This window comes from Notolabrus celidotus, chromosome 20 (genome assembly GCF_009762535.1).
Source record: "Notolabrus celidotus isolate fNotCel1 chromosome 20, fNotCel1.pri, whole genome shotgun sequence".
Classification (NCBI taxonomy): Eukaryota; Metazoa; Chordata; class Actinopteri; order Labriformes; family Labridae; genus Notolabrus; species Notolabrus celidotus.
The window spans coordinates 11,892,909-11,913,145 of record NC_048291.1 but is presented as its reverse complement, the minus strand read 5'-3'; the positions used below and the strand labels follow the sequence as shown (position 1 = coordinate 11,913,145).

General features: G+C 40.0%; 2 protein-coding genes across 2 annotated transcripts in view; both read right to left on the bottom strand.

The window, feature by feature from the left end:
* Positions 1–1,137: 1,137 nt before the first annotated feature.
* On the bottom strand, positions 1,138–7,278 carry LOC117832589 (voltage-dependent calcium channel gamma-5 subunit-like). Its single transcript, XM_034711784.1, has 6 exons — positions 7,008–7,278; positions 5,347–5,603; positions 4,313–4,399; positions 3,734–3,874; positions 3,493–3,638; positions 1,138–1,707 (listed from the first exon to the last, which is right to left on the bottom strand). The coding sequence occupies exons 2-6, from the start codon at positions 5,540–5,542 to the stop codon at positions 1,447–1,449; spliced, it is 831 nt and encodes a 276-aa protein (XP_034567675.1). The 5' UTR covers positions 5,543–5,603; positions 7,008–7,278; the 3' UTR covers positions 1,138–1,446.
* A 991-nt stretch (positions 7,279–8,269) lies between these two features.
* The window catches only part of LOC117832915 (protein kinase C alpha type-like), a 130,421-nt gene continuing 118,453 nt past the window's right edge, over positions 8,270–20,237 (bottom strand). The window contains 8 exon segments of the mRNA XM_034712238.1: positions 8,270–10,595; positions 12,947–13,087; positions 15,644–15,751; positions 17,325–17,405; positions 18,405–18,543; positions 19,172–19,234; positions 19,533–19,588; positions 19,590–19,625. Coding sequence (XP_034568129.1) covers positions 10,431–10,595; positions 12,947–13,087; positions 15,644–15,751; positions 17,325–17,405; positions 18,405–18,543; positions 19,172–19,234; positions 19,533–19,588; positions 19,590–19,625 — 789 coding nt within the window. The 3' untranslated portion in view covers positions 8,270–10,430.

Sequence of the window (20,237 nt, the reverse complement as noted above, 5' to 3'; positions counted from 1 at the left end):
ATTTTAAACCAAAAAGACACTGCTTTTGTCCAGAAAAAAACACCAATTACACACTGGAAGTTGGGGTAGGCACTTTTAGACACCTGTAAGCTACATTGGAAAGTATCAGGGAAGCAAAATAAGTCCCCCTCTGTTCTCCTGCATCTATGCCCTTCAACTTCCTGGTGCCTCCACTGCTTCTTTAATGTTCAGTACGGAGGGACAGGTTTGAGCAATATAAGAAGACATTTTGTGGTACTATTGATGCTTTTAACCAGGGGCATGTCCAGACTTTTTGGACTGGGGTGGCCCAACTGGGATACTGACTTATGCAAGGGTGGCATGAGGTATGTGTGCACACATACAGTACATAAGGTTTAATATCATTTAGTTACCTTTCATATCTCCACTAATTATATCTAATTTAACTTCTAATATTAAAGTATCATACAGGGGAAAATTCCTGTGTATTTAACAAAGTGGCAACAAATACGTTTTCTAAGCTTAAGTCTCAGGGTTCAAAAGAAGATGCTGGTCCAAAGTCATAAATTAAAGTGCTTAAATGTTAATAAATAATAAATGTACATTTGTAGTTGGACAGTGTGAGTCTTTTTGCAATTTTTGCTTGTACTGATTCCTCTCCTTCATACTCAGGTACACACCTGAGTCTGGCTGGGCCTTGCTGATGGCAGGTTCCCACCCAATGGTCCGGGGACTGCTGTTGTCAGGCTTGGGCCAGCAAGGCATGATTCATCAGGCTCTCCCGTCCCTCCTTACCACTCTCCACCACACTATCCTATCATTAGCAGTCAAGCTCTGGACTATATTTCCTATCACTGTTGCCACTCTGAACTCCAACCTCACCTTCAATAATCACCTTTCACACCACTAAATGCACACACAGACCTACACATTCATACACATACCCATACACATCACTCCCCTCTCATTTTAGTTTACTGTAGTAATAAAGTGGCCTATTGGTCATGTTATTGGGACTGGAAAGGTCTGATTAGTGCATGTATATCCTCGTAGAAGCTTGCTTTATTGCAAAATGAGGAAGTTAAATTATTGACAAACAGAAACATCAATGAGGTTTAAAAGGGTAAAACACTGAGATATAGTTAAACAAAGAACAAATTAAGTTCAGAAGAATTCTGCTTTTCTCCAGCTTTTTATTTCTGAGACAAACATGTTAGTCCTGTACTTTTTTGAAACCTTGTCCCAGCCTTGAAAAAAAGCTGATTCCACTAGGATTACAAACTCCCACAAAGCATCTCTGACCCTAAAACAGCAACAGGTGGCTCAGCAGGACTTATTTTCAGAGTCAACAGGCCTCAGCTGCACATATTTTCCCCCCTAGAAAACATGAAAGTCACAGTTAAATATCTAACTTGTATATATTTCTTTTTCTTGAAAGAAAACTCTGTCCTCAGCAGGTCATCCATGGTGACCTCTGTGACCCCCTCAGCAGGGTGAAGAGGAGACTTGATCATAGTCTGGGTATTTGAGGAGAGTGGGGTAGCTGGTGCTCAAATGGAGTGAAGTGTCGCTGGAGACGTCTGATGGACTTCGCCCGCGTGACCAGGCCTTCGGGTGGAGGAACTGACCTGAGTGGTCAGAGCAGTCACTGAGGCGGGGGTGGTAGAAGCCGGGGTGTCGAGGCTGGTAGATCTCCTCTGCTGTGTAACGCTTCATGAAGAGGTAGACAGACATGACACCGGCACTCTGTAGAAAGTACAGAGACACATGAAAATATATTAAAGTAAAACACTCTTATTGATGCTTCACTATAATATAGATGTACTTAAACTTTTCTGCCTGGAAACCCCCAAAATAATGGTGCTTGAGAGTGGTGACCCAACCTTTCCCTAAAGATGATTAAACATTGATTACAGTGGTGCACAAGCACGAACAGACGTATCCAAAAGTAGACATTAGGACAAAGAAAGAACACACCAGCCAAATACCCATATTATTAGTTACAGTAAATTAAGAAAGGCCAGTGCTGGGGTACAAGAAATCTTGTTTAGGTTGCAGCACTGGGAGCATGTACAGTATTTAGTAAGCAGAGCACAGGGGATGTTTGTGTGAATATGTGAGTTTCATACTGTTGAGCTGCAGAAAATTAGCCTAACTACAATATGTGAACTTGCTGTGTTTCCTGTGCTGCTGTAAATCAACCTACTGCATCGTTTCTCTGTCGTAGTCACCTCAGGGGTCACATAAAGACAAAGACAGCAGAAAAATTATGACAATTTTTTTACTTCCACAAATAATTCAATTTAAAATGTAGCCTCTATTATTGCATTTATTTCACTGTACTAGATAAAATATGTATTTTTAAATCATTAAAAATTTGTATTTGTTTTTTGGAAGGCCTTGACCCCACTTCAGATATCGCTGCTATAATCTACCTTACAGAATCTACCTTACAGAATCTAATGTGGACTATTTTATGAGTCTCTATATTATAGCCTCTATACAATATTACTGCAACAGCTCCTGTTTAACCACCAACTCTTATGTTACTGCTACATGTAGTAACACTTTTGCATTTCATCTCTGTGACCACCAGAGGGAGCTTAACACTCACTTTTCATCTTTACACTCATTCTGACCTGCACAAACTTAAACTTTTGGTATAAACAAATAAAATAAAATAAAATAGAATAAAAAAATAAAAATAAAAAATGGACATTTATAGTTCAATCCTCAAATTAAAAAACAACAAAAGAACAAAATAATAATGACAGTGATGTCAAATTTATTTGGTAAAATCAGATTGATAATCCAAAGCTTGATCCATTAAGCAACTGGACTGGTAGAAAATTCTTGAAGACGTTTCACCTCTCCTCCTACTAGCTCTTCCCCAGTCTGGTCAGAACTTAAGAAGCCTTTCGGAGGAGAGGGGAAACGTCTTCAAGAATTTTCTACCAGTCTAGTTTCCTTACGGATCAAGCTTTGGATTACCATGACTGGGATAACTGAGATCCTTCACAGACAAAATCAGATTGGGTTTGTTGAGATTAGTTTAAATCTATAAGGAGTCACAGTTTATGATATTTTGATCAATTGTGTTAAAAATGTATTTTTTTTATCTCTATGTACTTAAGACAGCAGAATATTTGAAACAGTTCAACACAATTAGAAATGCCAAATCCAACAAATTTGGGACAACTGAAAAACAATAGCAGCCGTTACAGGCATGATAAAAGTAGACACTATGCTCCACTGTACATGTTTACATTTTGAAGAAGACACTGACGGTAAATCAAGGCTTTTAAAAAGGCTTACTGGTCAATTCAAATGCTGAAGAAACTACAAGCAACTTAAGCTGCCTTCTCCTTAAACTACCCACAACTTTTTTCATGTTTTTGTTAATTTTCAATTGAGTAACCAATGTGATCTAACACTTTCCTAATTTTGAGCATCATATTCAACATATTTACTAACATTTTGGGACCTCGGTAGCAATTATGGCAGAAATTGTTGTTGTTGTTGTTTTCTCACCTCAGTGAGTAGGAAGGAGATAGCAGCGAAGGCAAAGGACCAGCCGTACTCGTAGCTAACATAAGAGTCTCTGCTCTTGGTCGTGTTCAGCATTTCATCATTTATACTGGAGATGTACAGCACCAGACCCACCACCAGAGCCAGACCTGAGAGACAGTGAAAGAAATATACATGACATTAAAAGAAGGATAGATGACAGAAACAGAAGCAAGAGATAAGGAAGGAAATATGACGGGTCTACCTGAGAGGATGAAGAAAATCCCAGAGACAAATGCCAGGATGGTGCGGTGAGGCCGAACATGCCCAATGTTACTTAGGATGAAGCCAATGAACATGAAGAGGAGGCTGACCAGCGGAAATGGAGTGGCGGAGCGAATCATCTCTGAGGAGAGGCGGAAAGCTGCTGTTAACCCCAAGACAGATAGGGGTGTGAGTCTGCTGATGATTAAGTTCAACTTTGGCTTCTGTTCTGAGCTGTTGTTGGTGATACTGCAAGGACAGGACTATCAACCTTGAAACTAGATAACATGGGGACGCTTGAGCATCATCCAATCAGTGAATGGAGGAAAATATCAGCGCCTACTACGCTGACTCATCCCATGAGTGATGAACCTCAGCTACTCTGAAGGACTGTGAGGGGAACTGGCTCTGAAAAGGCTCTAAGTATTCTGTAGAGGAGCGGGACAAGGACACGAGGACTAAGATGACTCAGACGACTCAGAAGCATCAGTCTGGCTACATTCAGAAAGAACCTCATATTATTATCAGAGAAAAGGATTTCATCTTAAAAAAACATCTGGCTGTTCATGCAGATACTCACTGAGCATGTTTACAGTGGACTCAGACGTCAGCTGCACATTCATAGGCATAATATACGCGATGGTGAAGCAGCGACCAGACTCCTCACCTGAAGACAGAACATGAACAGACAATAAGAAAAAGTAAAAGGCCCCAGCAGGATGTGTCATCATAGGACAGAAAAGAACAAATAAAACTCGTCCACCCAGATGGCACAGTACCAGTGGATGATCCCTCAGGAAAATGTCTAAAGGGCATGAATGAATATTAAGGAGGTGATGGAGGACACGAGCATGTGTGCAGGTTGTTGGGAAGGTGAAGAGATGGGAAAAAAGGTGATAAGACTCTGAGTCCATTTTAAGGACAGAGGAGCAGATATTATGATTCAGATATTATATATAGATTCACAGCAGGAAAAAAGTTAGAAACTCAGCACAAAATAATCTCGAAGTGTGGAGCACCATTGGCCAAGCTATTTTGGCGTGTACCCCATAGTCGCACGCCATAGAGGCTATAGTCCTCGTTGCAGTGGACGTGGGTTCGACTCCCAGCTTTGGCCATTTGCTGTATGCCACACTACCAACATTTCCTTTCTCTCTTCAGCTGTCCTATTAAATTAAAAAGAAATGCCCGAAAATACAACTTAAAAATAAATAGATAAATAAGCATGAAATTTGAGCATGACGTAAATAGGAAAGTTAAGATCGCCTGAACTAAAACCTCAGACTAATAAGTCAAGAAATGATACAAATACAAATCACTTTAGATTGCTCTGGCGCTCTCTGCTTCTTGTATTCCACACTAACTACAACCACTCTCTCACACACACAAAAACACATGCTCACTCAAACATTTGCAAAGTGATGAGGTACTTGTGAAAGTCATTTTGTGATGATGTGTCAGTGTGATGGATCAGCTTCCTGCTGCTGCCACATTTAGACAACGGAACGTCTCAGAATATAATCATTCTCCTTCAACGTCCAACACCAACCATGTGTCTGTGCAACAATCCTGATTTACACACTAATTCAACCACACATTCACAGGTTTGGTTACCAACAAGGAAGCAGACTCTCCAGAGGCCTGAATGCAACGAAGTCTTGATGTCAGTGCTCTGGTTCAGAGGCATGATGACACCCTCCTCCAGGTACAGCCAGTAGTCGGTACTGACCGCCACTCCCAGCAGCCCCAGGCTGCTGATTGCAAAGAGGCTGCTCAGCAGTGTCAGGGCCTTGCTGCTGCACATGCTCATGGTGATAGCAGGGGGAAACTTTTGATTGTCTGTTTGAATCAAGAGCAGTCCGGGAAGAAATCTGGAGGAAGAAGAAGCAGAGGAGGAGGTACAACTATTTGTGAAAAGTTAGAGCCCCTGTGAGGAACTGTAGGTTGGTGTTGATTGCGGCGCCCCATGTGTTTGCTGATCTTGTCCTGTACATGTGTAAGTCATGTTTTGATCCTAAAATCTCATCCTACTTTTTTTTAACCGTCAAAAGCCTCACTTGCTGTGAATCTTTAAAGAGACATGGTTGGAAAGACAAAGTATCAAACCAGACAAAAGCTCAAACAACAGCCTTTTCACAAAACGATACAAAAGACTGGAAGCCAAAAGTGCTGATAAAACTGATCATCAGAATTTATTCTCCTTATATGGCACACAATGACGGTGTGTCCTCCAGCTGAGCCCTCTGTCCGTCTCTGTTCATAAATCATTCACAGGAGATATTAACTTATATCTCCTGTGGGGCACCTTTGGTTTGCATTGATTTTCTGCCCCTCCCTGTGGGAAAAAAAGTACTTATCTGTAACTTGTCTGACATTTCCCAGTGACAAAGGCTATAGGCACTACATTAACTATATAGAAATTATAAATCTTAGTGCAGATGGTCTTCTTTGCCTTTTTAGGTCATGTAGAGGCAATAGTACTAATTTGAGTCAGCTTTATAACCATCTTAAAACTTCACAGGAGCTGTAAACATCCAATATTTCTGCCTCTCCATCAGCAAGGTCCCTTCTCTCACTCTGAAGAAGCTTATCGTTTTACACTTTCATTTTCTTCCTTGTTATTCTGAGAGTCAAATGCAAACTCAGAGACACATGATTCATGGTCAGTTCTGATCACAACAGTCCTAAAACTTTATAGAATCTTACTATTTATACTAAAATAAAAAGAACTATCATCAGAAAAATTCACAAAAATCTGCTTCATAGTTGTCCCTACAGAGAAAGTTGTAAGATGTACTGATGCATAACCTGAAAATATGCTTGTATTATGCTTTGTATCCTTATAAATCATGAAATTAAGCAGCTATGAATAGAAATGAAGCAGTGATGAGCAAAGAACCTCAATTCATGGACATCAGATCAGACGTCTGTATGCCAGCATGTTGAGTATTCTCAGTACCACTGAAGATTCGTGGACATCTTTCAATATTCCAACCAACCCACACTTGGCACTTCATATCAGATATATAACTATCCATGGTGCTGAAACGCCAATCACTATACCACCACCCTCCAACAGCAACCTTTTACCAATTTATCAGCTTAAAAATTGTCATTGGAAATAAAATACCACGACTCAAAGAAGTAGCTAACAACCTACACCAGTATGTAAACAAGATAGAGTTCATACTTGAATGAAATGAAGGAGTTCAAAACAATGAAAATACAAATGTTTGAGTATGACACTTAATTTGGAAGTTATTTCTAATACGTACTGTTTGTTGTAGTGTGTCCAGTCTCGCCGCTGTCTCCCGCACTTTCTTCAAATATTGTGCTTGAACTGTTGGATTCGAACGCTTCTTCTTCTTCTTTCTAAATTACACTGACAGTTTGAATGACATTTATTTCGTGCCGTGATTTGACGTTAAGATTCCTTCAGAATTTGTTTAAGCACAGACGCGAGAAACTGGTAAGACCGACCAAACCAGGACGACGCAACAGCGTGTCAGAGCAACAATGTGCCGGCTGGAAGCGAGTCAGACGCCTCGTGCGCATATGGACGAGAGAAAGAAAAAGAAAATTGTGAGAGAGAGAGAGAGAGAGAGAGAGAGAGAGAGAGAGAGAGAGAGAGAGTGAGAGTTAGAGTTTTAGGACCATGGACAGCTCTGCTCAGCTCTCACTGTGGGTAGGAGTGCTGACAGTTGATGTGATGTATTGTGTGCATAGAAAAAATAAAATTAATTTAGCACCTTTAGAGTACACAGACATTATTAGTCTCTCAGAAACATAACACGTGTCTGTTTGAGACATGTTGGGACATACAGACGTTTGTTTTCCAGACAATCTTTATGACAGTAAGGTGTAATAATTGTGACCAATGGCTCTAATAAGAATTTAAAGGACCTTTAATATCACAGAGAGATCGGTTATTATTTGACACTATTACAAACCATTTCAAAGCTGCTGTGAGAAACTTTGTGGCTGTGTGGATTGTGTGCTATTGTTTGATCGTCTGGACAATCAAATTGGGGAAAAGAGTACATGCTGATTCTGATTTTAAGGTATCTGAACACTTAGTCCATCACTGTTTGTTCTGCACGGAGCTGCATAGCCGACCAAGCTGACCCCTGTCCACCACCAAAAGCACCTATGACTGGCCTGTGAGCAAGGAAACTGGACCACAGAGCACCAGAAGAAAGTGGCCTGTAAGAATAAGACCCCACCTCTTGGGTTGCAGGACTAAAATGATCTGATGCTAACCACTATATATTGATATTTAACCTATGGTATTTACCTGTTGCATTGTACAATCGTTGGTCAGATAACCAACAAAGTTGAGATGCATAACTTTCAATTAGCTTTTGTATTTGTCAGGTTATATTACAGGGAAAGGGAAACTAACTCCCCATATCATGACCCACTTTTTTAGTCTCCATACAGGGATTTATCTAATGTGGAACTACTCATACCTGCCTCGTAAGCAACACATTTTCAACCAGCCATATCAGAATGCACACAGCAGAAAACAACAGCTGGATATTTTCTATACTTTATTTGTACACTGTATTCATCATACCACAATGAACAGAGGAACAAGAAGATTCAGGTAAACAAAAGCAGGGGCACAGAAAGAAAACACATACAAACATCCCTGTGGCTGTGATTGTAGCCTGTAGTGGTTCTGTACCCTGACTGGCCTGACGTTTCATTACCTCTGTCATGGGTCCGGAGGTTGTTTTTTGTTTGTTTGTATGTTTCCTCTCCTCCAATAAAGCTTCTCAATGTGAGACATGTAAACATTCACTTTTCTTTGAAACCTCATTTTGGTCCAGATGTGACAGCTGTGACTTCAGTTTCCATGTGAAATAAACTATAGAACTGCAGGTTTTGTAAATTTGGCAGTTTTGTGAAACCTCACTGTTGAAGCTTTGTGTGCCTCAGGAAGAAAAAAAACACTGCTCGACACACCTGACTGGAAAGAACTGTTTGGCACCAGGTAACAAAAAAACAACAGAAGCATTGTACAGATATTTGTCTGTTAATAATTCAGCTTAGAGTCCAAACAGGTTAGGCTACATGACAGCGAATAAGAGGAGACAAAGAGCGGGAAAGCGCACAATTCTCATTGGGCAGGTTTTGTCTCATTCTGCATGACTATATGTGGGGAAACTCCATGCTCCACACCAGGAGAGGGGGGTCTCTGTATCATGCAAGGAGTCTTTCTCATGCTAAGATCAGGCCTTGCCTCACGCATGCACACAATATATGCAAGAGAGAAAAGACAACTCTAAAACCCTTGAAAGTTAGTTTTGATTCATTTGTTACAGAAGGAGTCGGTCCTGAGACGACCAAGGCAAGAGGGCATTCGAACGTTTCACACACTGTAGTTGCTGCATATTCGCCATGACACTGAGTAGTAGAAAACAATAGATAAATAGTGGAAATACATGTAACAAGGTTTTGCTGATACCAAAGCTACCAAAGATTCAGCCAAACGTTTCACTTCTCAGGAGTAAACTAAACATAGAAATGTTCAATCGGTCTACGGTAGTAAAAGCACATTCAGTTTGTAGTATAAAATCTGCAAGTAACTTCTCTTCCTGAAACATATTTACAAAATAAAGGTCGACAAAGAATAGAGGGTAAGACGTCTCTCTCTGGTTAAAGCAGAACGTAAAACAGGAATAAAACCTTTAAAGATGTTTTCTTCAGAATAAGACTCTTCAAAACATACAACAGTTATATATTAACATAGTTTATATCTTTAATACTAAACTTTACACTGATACCAGACATGTACTGCATCCTAGAGTCTACTGCTCAGACAGAGTCAGAAAATAAGCATGCAACAGAGATCTGCTTTGTGCATATGGAAAAAGCATCTTTATACTTAAAACATTATCTCTTTGACCCACGTTTTTCTGACCCTGAACTCACCCTGCATTCACTCTGCACTGACAAAACCTGACAGCCTGTAACTGTTAGAATAATGTGCTTTTGTTTCAGTGTAACGAGTTAAAACACTGATCATCCATGTCCTTTAAAATAACTGAATCATATATGATCAGCATACTGTTTGGGGTTTTCAGTGTGCTGACAGATTTTGGAAAGTCAAAGGGGGGAAAAAAATACAAAGACTCTAAGAACTGCAGTAGAAATTAGTTTTTTTTCCACTTCTACATTACTTTGGCACTCATGTAACCGTAGACTATCTCTTTTCTGTTGTGTAGAAATATAAAGTAAGTTTAGCAGTTCAAAATTTAGTAAAGCAGAGACATAACAAAATAATACGTTCCTTTCCTTTCCTGTCCTGTGTTCAGCTTCTTGCGTAGTAAGACTGGGAACATGAGTTTTTGGGATGAGAAGAAAAACACTTGTATAATCCATACCTAAATGACTGATAGACGCATTCAATTACAAGAAAAAACGGCTGAAGGTTTAAAGAACTAGATAGAGAACAGAGAACGGATTAAAAGAAGCCTCGGAAAATTATGTGAAATTGTAGTGCTCTGTACTTTCTCCAGCAAAAGACATCATTTTAACACTTTGCTGCCCTCCCCTCAGTCATTTCTGCACACAGATATCGATAACGAGACAGAATACTTTAGAGGATGATGCAAGTCTTTTGACAGCGGGATGTTTGTTTGAGTTTAGAAGGATCCTGTAGTCCATGCTTTAGTGTTTTCTGCTCTCTCTCCTCATACCACACTGTGCAGGGAAGGGTGGATGAACTGAGGGTTCATGTAGGAGAAGCCAGCAAACTCGCTCTGGTCAATGTTGGCGATGACGAGCTGGTCGGGAGGGGTCAGCACGGGCTGTGTACGTGTGAAGAACTTGTCAAAGTTTTCTGCTCCTTTGCCACCCTGAAAGAGATTTAAAAACAATAGAATGAATAGATCATTATTTGATGTTTATACTGTAAAAAACACAAGAAAACTACAGGTTGGTGATGATTCTGTGAGGGGCACTCATAGTGGTTACTTTTTGAGTTTGGTGGGGGAATCATCCCAGAGCAGAGTCAGGTGTGTGTGGCTGATTGGGCCTGATTGAGACCAGGTGTGACTAGCTTATACACCTGTGAGTTTCAGTTCTCTGTGCTGACTCATTGGCTGTTTTCGAAACGGCCTGCTACATACTAATGTAGTAGGCAGTAGGTACAGCCCACTACATATCCTGCGTTTGAATTTAGTTTGTAGTATGTCTGTTCTGTTGGATCTGTGTTGCAGTACACTGGGCCAGACGTCACTGAATATCTGGTATCGGAAAGCGGAAGTAAACAACGGCCAAGCTGATAGCGAAACTGCTTATTTAGCATCACTTATGATTTAAGAAGTTAAGAAGTTGTTTATATGGAATTTAATAATTTCACAGCGTCTAAAAAATTAGTTCCCCCCAAAGCAGAACGAGCACTGGGCATTGTGGGAAACAGTACGCAAGGCAGACTGGTCCAATGCATACTGTGAAATTTCCAGAATCAGTAGACATCCGGGGAGTTTTGGCATACTGCAGATTTTGCTCTTGTTCACATACTTCTTACTACATGATGAACTTTGGCCAAATCAGTACGTACCGTCTTTGTATAAACTACATTAAGATATTTTTCTGCTGGTTTCAAAGCAGTTTCCAGTTTCTAGTTTCCATAGTAGTACAGTAATTGGTTGTTACTGGGCCCATTTTTCACCCAAGCATTTTTTTGTTCACCTTTAATCCCCTTGGGTTGTTTTTTGTGTTTCCTACAGGAGTTTTTCTCCCTGAGAGTTTGCTTTCTGGTCGGCTGCTTGGCAGTGGTGGTTTAGTTTGCCTTGCCCGAGTCTTGTTTTGGTTATTTCTTTCTCATCTTTATTGTCCCTTTCCCTTTTCATTGCTTGTGATATTATTGGTTATTCCTTTGGAAAACTTTAAGAACTCCCCTCCCAGTCTTCACTGGTGTCCCACTCCCGCGCATCCTGACTGATTCCCTTATTAGTCACTCAATGTTGAGTAACAAAATGCTGTGCTATGAAATATTTTGAATTTTAAAAACTTTGAGATACTAACTCTAAGTACAGGAAGGGACTAGAAACCTAATGGGGATTTGAGTTTCCAGTAACTTATCTTCAAGCCTTTTATTAGAAAGCTCAACAGCAGACCCAGGTGGATGGTGGTGCAGAAAAGAAAGCCTGATGTGTAGTCTGCCAGAAGCTGTAATTAGATTAGAAGCTAACCCTATGCATCCACAGTAGAGGTCATCAGCATTGGCTGCTCGGCTTGAGGCTGTCAAGTGTCTGAAGCTGCTGGATATGTATGGATATTAGTGTGTGTCATGCACAAAGACTGTATAAAGAATAAATTGTGTATATATATATTATTTAAAGTCTATGGTCATGCACAGCAGCAGTATGGTCACTATACTTTAAAAGCAGACACATTTCCTGCAGATTGAAAAATGCAAAACAAAAACAAATCCAGAGTTTAGGGCAGATTTACTCTCCTGCTGTTACTGACACACTTTCCCAAGAGACGTATCGGCATGTGAGCCTTTTCAGCAGCTCTGTAATATTTCAAAAACAACCTGTTAAGATCTTTTCTTTGTGAGTCCCTTCAGACCTATCAATGACGTATTGTATAAGCCCACAACAGTGATCCGCCACACAGAGCCCCTCTTAATGGTTGGATCTACTTTTAGCATCATTTTCCTTCCCCCTCAGTATGTATGTAGGATGTAGAAGACGAATACATCTGCTGCTTTATTCTGCTCCGCACATCTTGTGGGAAGTAAGAGGAACTCTGCTCTATGGAGCTATTTTGCTTCTCTGTAGCGGTACGTGAGTGGCTTAGGGCGATGTGAGAAATGAGGGGATGGTGGTGTTTTGTGGTGACAGGAAGTTGAGGTGCAATGAGTGAGTGGGAGGCAGGTGTCAGTGTCAGCGGGGTTGGTGGCTGCAGCTGGGATCCAGCCAGGGTGCCCATATCATTACACTAGGTGCTTAACAATGGGGATGCAAAGACATAATATGCAAAACCACTGTATTAATGTTTTCTCTGTTTTTAGATTTACAGCTCTCTCTCCACAAATATATGTAAATTACAAAATCATTATACAGTTATACAGCAGACACGACAAGTCAATATGATGTTCCTAGCTACAGTAGGTTTGGAAGCTCAGGTGTGCAAGCCACAATCATCTGGATAAGCAAACAAACTGTTCACAAGCTCTGCAAATGGCATCACTCACCACTTTGGGTTTAAATGGCGGCTGGATCTCTTTGTTGGCCAGACGATCCCAGTCGATGCGTCTGAAGAAGGCCTGCTCCCTGATGTCCCTCTCCCCCTCGGGGCCACAGCCGAGACGCTTTGACGGGTGTTTGGTCATCAGCTGGTGATACACAGAAAAGGAGTTTGTTTACAGGAGTAACAGAAGGCTGATTAAAGGTGTAAAAAAAGTGTGCATTCAAAATAATCTCTGAGGCTATAGCTCCTCGCCTGTGTTACATTAAAATAACACATGAACGAATGACAGTCACTTTGCTCTAAATTCGTCAGAGAAAATTACTCAGCCTTTTTATGAGTCAGTTTCATTTCCAGCAGACACTTTCATGATTCTACAATAAATCACTTTTGCAAATGAGAAGTGAAGCAAGCAAAACAAGGGATCAGGATAATCTCCCTCGTCAACGGCTCTGAGATGATGAATTCTTATTTCATTTTGGCTGCACGTGACCGCAGTGTCACATCAGGAGGATTGAAGGCACAGCGTGTTATTAAATGATCCGATCAGTCCGCACCTGAATCTAAATTGAATCTCCTCTTGGGTGTGAATTGAGTGTGAAAACTAATTTCCTTCTTAATAAGTAAAAATGGCACCTCGTCACAGTTGTGATATCACAAAGTGATGCTCAGGTATGAGAACAGGTGTTTGCTAAATAAAGGGCCATTAACAAATTCCATGGAAATGTGTGACTCAGCCGCATTTTTCTGGAGCACAATGAGTAATGATTCATTTCTGTTATAAAAGCATTCTCTGTGTGGTTCAGCTCTGAAAGCTTGAAACTGGAGGAAAACTTTATCAAAGTCAAATCTGTAGCACACTGATGGATTAGCCAAGCCGACATTATAGCAAATTTAACAAATAAACAACATCTTTTTGATTATAATTTCACTCTATATGACTCTAAGGAGTTCTTATTATGATCCATATCAAATGCTCAATTTCACAGCAGAAATAAACATGTATACTGCCTGGTACAAACAACGATTTGGATCTCAATATCTCGTCTTTTTACTCATACAAACTGTACATGGGATGTGTTTTTTAACTCATTAGTTTTTTTTTATGATTCATAGTTTTTATTGTTATTTTCACAGTTAACAAGCATAAACAAGCAGTGGCACCCTGAATGGCAAGGACCACCTAGAATTAAAATAAACACAATACAATTACATACACACATATAAAAATAATAATCATAGCAACAACCACTACATACACACAAAAATAAATAAATAAATAGCTTGTCGACAGCTTAAAATTTGACAGCGTTCCTTGTTGAGTTGTACCACAGTATTCCCACAATTGTTTATATAATTATTGTAGTTCAACTGAAATCATTCTCCTCTTTTCTGAGTTGGTAACGTCTTCAGTCAGACAATAAAAATAAGTGATGATGCCCCCACTTCAAATCATACTCCACCCTATCTAGAAGCCTGTGCGATAATCTTTCCAGGGCAGCAAGCTGACCAAGAGAGGTGTACCATGAAAATAAAACTGGTGCTGAGGAGGCCTTCCATTCTTTGACTAGAGTTTTCCTTCCTAAGGACAGTCTGGGTCCAGTCTGCAAGTGGTGTAGCCAGGCTACCTAGAGCAGAGGGGTCACCCAAAATAAACAAGCTGGGAGGGGGATATCCTGGCCAGCAATTTTTTTCTAATGTAGCTCTAGCAAAAGTTCAGACAGGAAGACTATAAGCAATCACAGCAGTTGTTTAACTCTCTCTCCCTCGTTCAATAGCTCACCCGCTTCCAGCTGCAGGCTCCAGAGCTGTCATTGGCTAATCAGCAGCGGTGTCATCCAATAGCTCAGTGGCGCGACCTTATCATCAGCCTATCAACTCTTGCTTTCTTTTTAAATGTGTCTCTCTCTCCTGCTAGTTCCTTCTTGCATTGATGGTGCGCACCCCTCCACCTCCCCGTCTCCACCTGGTCTCTGCAAGTCTTCATTTCCTTGGATCGTCAACCATCACCACCAGTGTCTGGACTCTAGGGGGGATTTCTTCAGCTGCCAAATTCACACATCCTACGCTCATAACATTATCCCCATAGAGTCCTTACGCAAAATATTTCTGTCAAGTTCCATCATTCATTCAGTTGTAATAACCTTTAATATTCAAATTGTGTCTCTCCTGATTGAACTGTGGTGTGAATCCCCGACCAAAACTCCTGAACCCTGGAGCAGCTCCAGAGCATATGTACTAGAGTACCATCTTTATCACAACACCTCCAGCATGCTGGGGTGTCAACTAGACCCACTCTATGCAGCCTGGATGGCGTCCAGTAAACTCTGTTTAAAATTTTAAACTGGAACAATCTTGTGCGCAATTATCTTGACATTTTTTCCCATTCCTTAGAATTCTAACTCATTCTGCCTCTGTAAAGAGCTTAAACTCATCAGTTTTAATTATATTCGTCAGCGGTAAAGTTGAGCTCATAACAGGTTGAAGTGTTGTAGCTTTTTGTCAGGAGAATAAAGATAAATCTCACCTCTGCCTGTTTCTGGATTAGCTGAAGGAAAGTTAGAGCCAGCATTTCCACTACATTGATCACCCTATTCAGCTTCATAACTCATCTTCGGAATCCAATGGATGACCTCACTGAAACTGGGTGTATGGTGATACTATATGCTCTATTAAACACTTTAAGTGCTTTAAACACACTTACTCCTTTGCAGATGGACACAGCTTCTTTAGACATGGACTTTGGGTAGGACACATTGTGCTCCATGATGGACTGGAAGAGCTCATCTTCGTCCTCTCCATCAAATGGAGGCTAAAGAGAGGAGAAACACAGCCCACATGAGTTCAAGTAACGGAGCTGTGTGATCACAATTCACAGCTCAAGGGTTATTCTATAACTCCCAAAAAGATGCTGAGATGGCGGAGCCATCGGTGAGTGTCACACATTTTTGCTACATTACTGATCTGTACTCATAGATACTGAAATGTGTGTTGCTGTGTTGCTTCTACAGATTTATACATTGTCACTCAAAAACAAGTTCTGCAAAAGAGCTGTTCTGATATAATTGGCATATTGTGTAAGTGTTTATGTGCGAGTCCTCCACAGTGACAAGAAGGCTCTGCTAGGCTGTTGCCTGGAAACTGGAAACCCCAACACTAACTTTTCTCTCTCTCTGAGAGAGTCTTGTTACTGCAGCAGTTCATTCCAAGATTTTTTTGTGGTAGTGTCTTTTCTAAAGGGCACAGAACAAGTTTCCCACATTTTACAATAATTGAAAGAAGAGTTATTCTTACTTAACAAAATAATTTAAGAGTTTAAGGAGATGTTTACCAATGATGCTAATGGCAACTAACATCTTGCTTCAGAGTCAACAAGCAGAAGTGAAATGCATCAAGGGGTTTTGACCAATCAGAATAAAGTATTTAACAGGGTTTAGTAATAAGCAAAAAAGCTGGTTATATTTTCTTTTTAACTTAAACAGAGTGGCAACATTTGAAACTGCTGTGTTTCATTCTTTAGTGTCTAAAAAGAAGATATTTGTCCAAACTCAGAACTGAAGTAGGCAAGGCAAGGTAATGCAAGGAAAGTTTATTTATAAAGCACCATTCATACATAGAGCAATTCAAAGTGCTTTACAGAGTTAAAAACAAAAAACAGAACAGTAACAATCAACAAAAACATACAGCAAACACTTTAAACATTAGAATTTTATATGCGGCCAGTCATGTTTGACTAAAGTACTAAAAAAATGAAATGTGCCACATTGAAATGGAAAGAAAGGCTTTCCTAACAAGGCCCTACTTTGGTTTACATTTAAGTCCTGCGAGTTATAAGGCAAGTAGCCAATCATGGTTTAGAATTTTCAGATTGCTCCTGGGCTAGCCAATTAGATGTCTAAGGAGCCCTGAAGTCTCCTTGTCACTCTTCTGGATCTAACCTGGACTGGAACTCCCTCACGGAAACGGAGACTTTATGGTTAAATAAATAAAAAGATAAAAAACTACAAAAAAAGGTTGCAAATAGAACTTTAAAAAAATGTAAGAAATTCTATCTCCTCTTTGGCAAATAGCTAGACTTTTACAATTTGTTAACTATTTTTGCATAAAACAATGAATAATTGAAAAATTAAAAAAGTGAAAATTACAAATTCCAAGAGGCTGAGGTTATGTTTCAAATTTCATGTATTTCTGACCAGCTACCCATGAACTAAAAGATATTCAATAAACATATATCCCAAATATAAAAATGACAGAAACCCTAAAATGTTTAATCTAGAACTTCTGACTGATTTTTGTTTTAGCTCCATAATCGACCCTTACCGGAAATCCAAACTGTACTAAAGGTTGATATAAACATTTCTTATAGGTAGTGGAAAACATATTACCTGTCCTGCCAGCATCTCATATAGAAGAACTCCATAAGCCCACCAGTCCACTGATTTTCCATACGGCTGGTAGGCTATAATCTGACAGAGACAAAAAGGAAAAAAACAATCAAACTTATAAAGTCATGAACACACACTGTCATATTTCTGTATTGTAAAAAGTGCAGTTATTTACAGTCTCAGTGACAAGAAGATGACTCTATTTCTGCTGCCAGAACCATTTTGAAACCTCGCTCTACTGATACTGTTTGGCTCCAGGCTTCTTATACACAACCCCTGAGAGCGACAGTAAAGATATCAAAGAAACTGTGAACAGCAGCAATGAAAGTGACATTTCTATCATCTGAACCCGAACCAAATCAGCAACCATTTAATAGAGACTGCTATTTTCAGCTCCCACAACAAAGGCGCCTGCTCCTACCATCCAATTTGCCCTCCTACACCTCCCTCCCACACACAGTTTACACACTGATCCACACAATAATAATCATGTACAAGAAAGAGCGAAATCACAGCTGCACAAGCCTGTCACAGAGAGGGAAATGCAACAATTTATGTAGTGCACTGAGTTACAAGTTGTTGGTCTGTTGGATAAAAAAACACTCCCACATTGGGATTTGCAAATTTCAATCCTAATGCCCTTACTTGGAAAAAGCAGGAATGGTTTGCAAACAGCACACATTTGTGCAATGAAGTGAAGTCAAAAGACCAACTCAATCCTGACTCATTAGCTGAAGTACTGCAGAACAGGATGACCTAACTTTGGATCTATTCACCTGCTTTTCTTTTCATCTTTGTAGAATATTTTCTGATGACAAAGAAGAGATTTTAAGTTACTTTGGTGCTTCGTTGCCCAAAAAATGATAAGAAATTGTCCAAATTAAATGTCTATAATGTCTATATTAGATAAGGAGCAGAGCAAAATAAATATAGACAGACCTGCTATGCATAGTTACAGTTGCTAAGCTCTGATTGGACAATGTCTTCTTGTGGGCGGGGTTTACGGATTGAACAACTTATAATGAATTATGTTCTAGTTCTCAAAGTAGCCTCACTGTAATACGTACATCTAAATCTTACCTCTGGTGCAATGTAGTCGGGGGTGCCGCAGAAGGTGCGTGTGCTCATGCCTTCATACATGTTCTCCTTACACATGCCAAAGTCTGCAATCTTTATGTGACCTTCAGAGTCCAGCATCACGTTGTCCAGCTTCAGATCCCTGCAGCACAGACCGGTCATTGTAAGGCACAGTGTGCATGCATGTTTCTGTCTGTACATGTGACATTATGATACAAGTGCTGTGAGGTTGTCCGTGTCTCCCACCTCTCTCAGCACTTTAATATCTCTGCAGCACACATCATATACACCAGCAATCAATTATTTTTTTGCCTTAAATCATTTCTTGCCTCCTCTGTGCTTTTTTCCCTCTGCTGTTACAATTCAGTTCACATTTCTGCTTATGTTTCATGTCTCCATTCCTATTTTTCCTCCTCCTTATTCCCTCTGCTGGCAGCTACATCTGCCACAGAGTACGTCAGAATGCCAAACGGAGCTGGTGAGATATTAGGAGAGTGGACTGAGTCCTTAGCTGAAGTACTGAAGAGGAACAGGGTGACCTTAGTCCCTGTCAAGCATATCTTCTGTCCTCTGCCTTTTTTGTAGCAGGGTGACACGTTTGCATCTATCCATCTTTTTTCTTTTTATCTGTGTAGAATCTTTTCCTCTGAAATATTATCAGATCTTGCAGACTGTATATATTTTTTTGTTTTCTATAAAACAAAGAACAAAATCAACATCAATTTGGTGCTTATAGTTTTCTAAAACTGGTTTCTTTTTGACTCACCCACCTGTAGATGATTCCCTTTCTGTGCAAGAAAAACAAACCGACGGCAATCTCTGAAGCATAAAATCTGCAAAGGAAAGCAATCAGAGGATAAAAACACATCTTTGGAGTATACATTCTTCAAGGACAGGATTCTGTTGAATAAAAGATAATGCCACTAGAAGCCCTCGCTCATAAGGAATAAACATCGAAGCAGTCTGGTGATGCAACATTCAGGGTTCATTGATAAATCTTTATTATGGTACCTTTGTCAGTCATCTCAATACTCTACCAGCATTAATGTACATCACATAACCCTAATGGTACATTGATATACAATAAGGTCCTTTGTACTGATTATTTACACTGTAGTCATCGACACTTACACGGCCTGTGGCTCCTTGAATTTGCCCATACGGTGAATGTGATACATCAGGTCCCCCTCCGTTGATGTACTCCATCACAAAGTAAAGCCGGTCCTAGAAAGAAAATAAAGGTGTGATTGTGTACAAAAAGCCTCCATAGAGGCTAAACAAAAGAAGGTATAGTGAGTTATGCATTCATGAATGATCGTGTGGAAAAAAGCATGTGAATATGACGTAATGTTTTCAATTCAGATGTGATTTTATCTAATAGTCTCCAGCTCTACATTCATGACTGTGGCTAACATAAAAGTATACCTGAAGTGATTTATCTTTAGTATACAGAATGTAATGCACCTGTGTAAGAAGTCTTTCATCAGTAAATGTGTTTTTTATTAAAGACTCCTTGAGTCACCCTCTCCACGCACATAGTCACGTCAAACAAAGACTCTGTATTGGGGGGGGGGGGGCATTTGCCTGAGTGTTAATCTTTCCTACATCTTTTCACTTTTACCTCTTTCAACCAGCGGCAACCTCCGGTCTAAAAATATAATATGAGTCAATGCGGAAGTGTTAAAAGCTGCAGTTCATCGAGGATACGCTTGAGGCTGGCTCCGGAAGTAACGGAAGTCACATACACATGAAGGGGGAAAAGACGATCTTTGCAGCATTAATAAACATGTTTACAGCCTGGTACAAAGATGAGTGTAGTCTGAATAGCTAATTTCT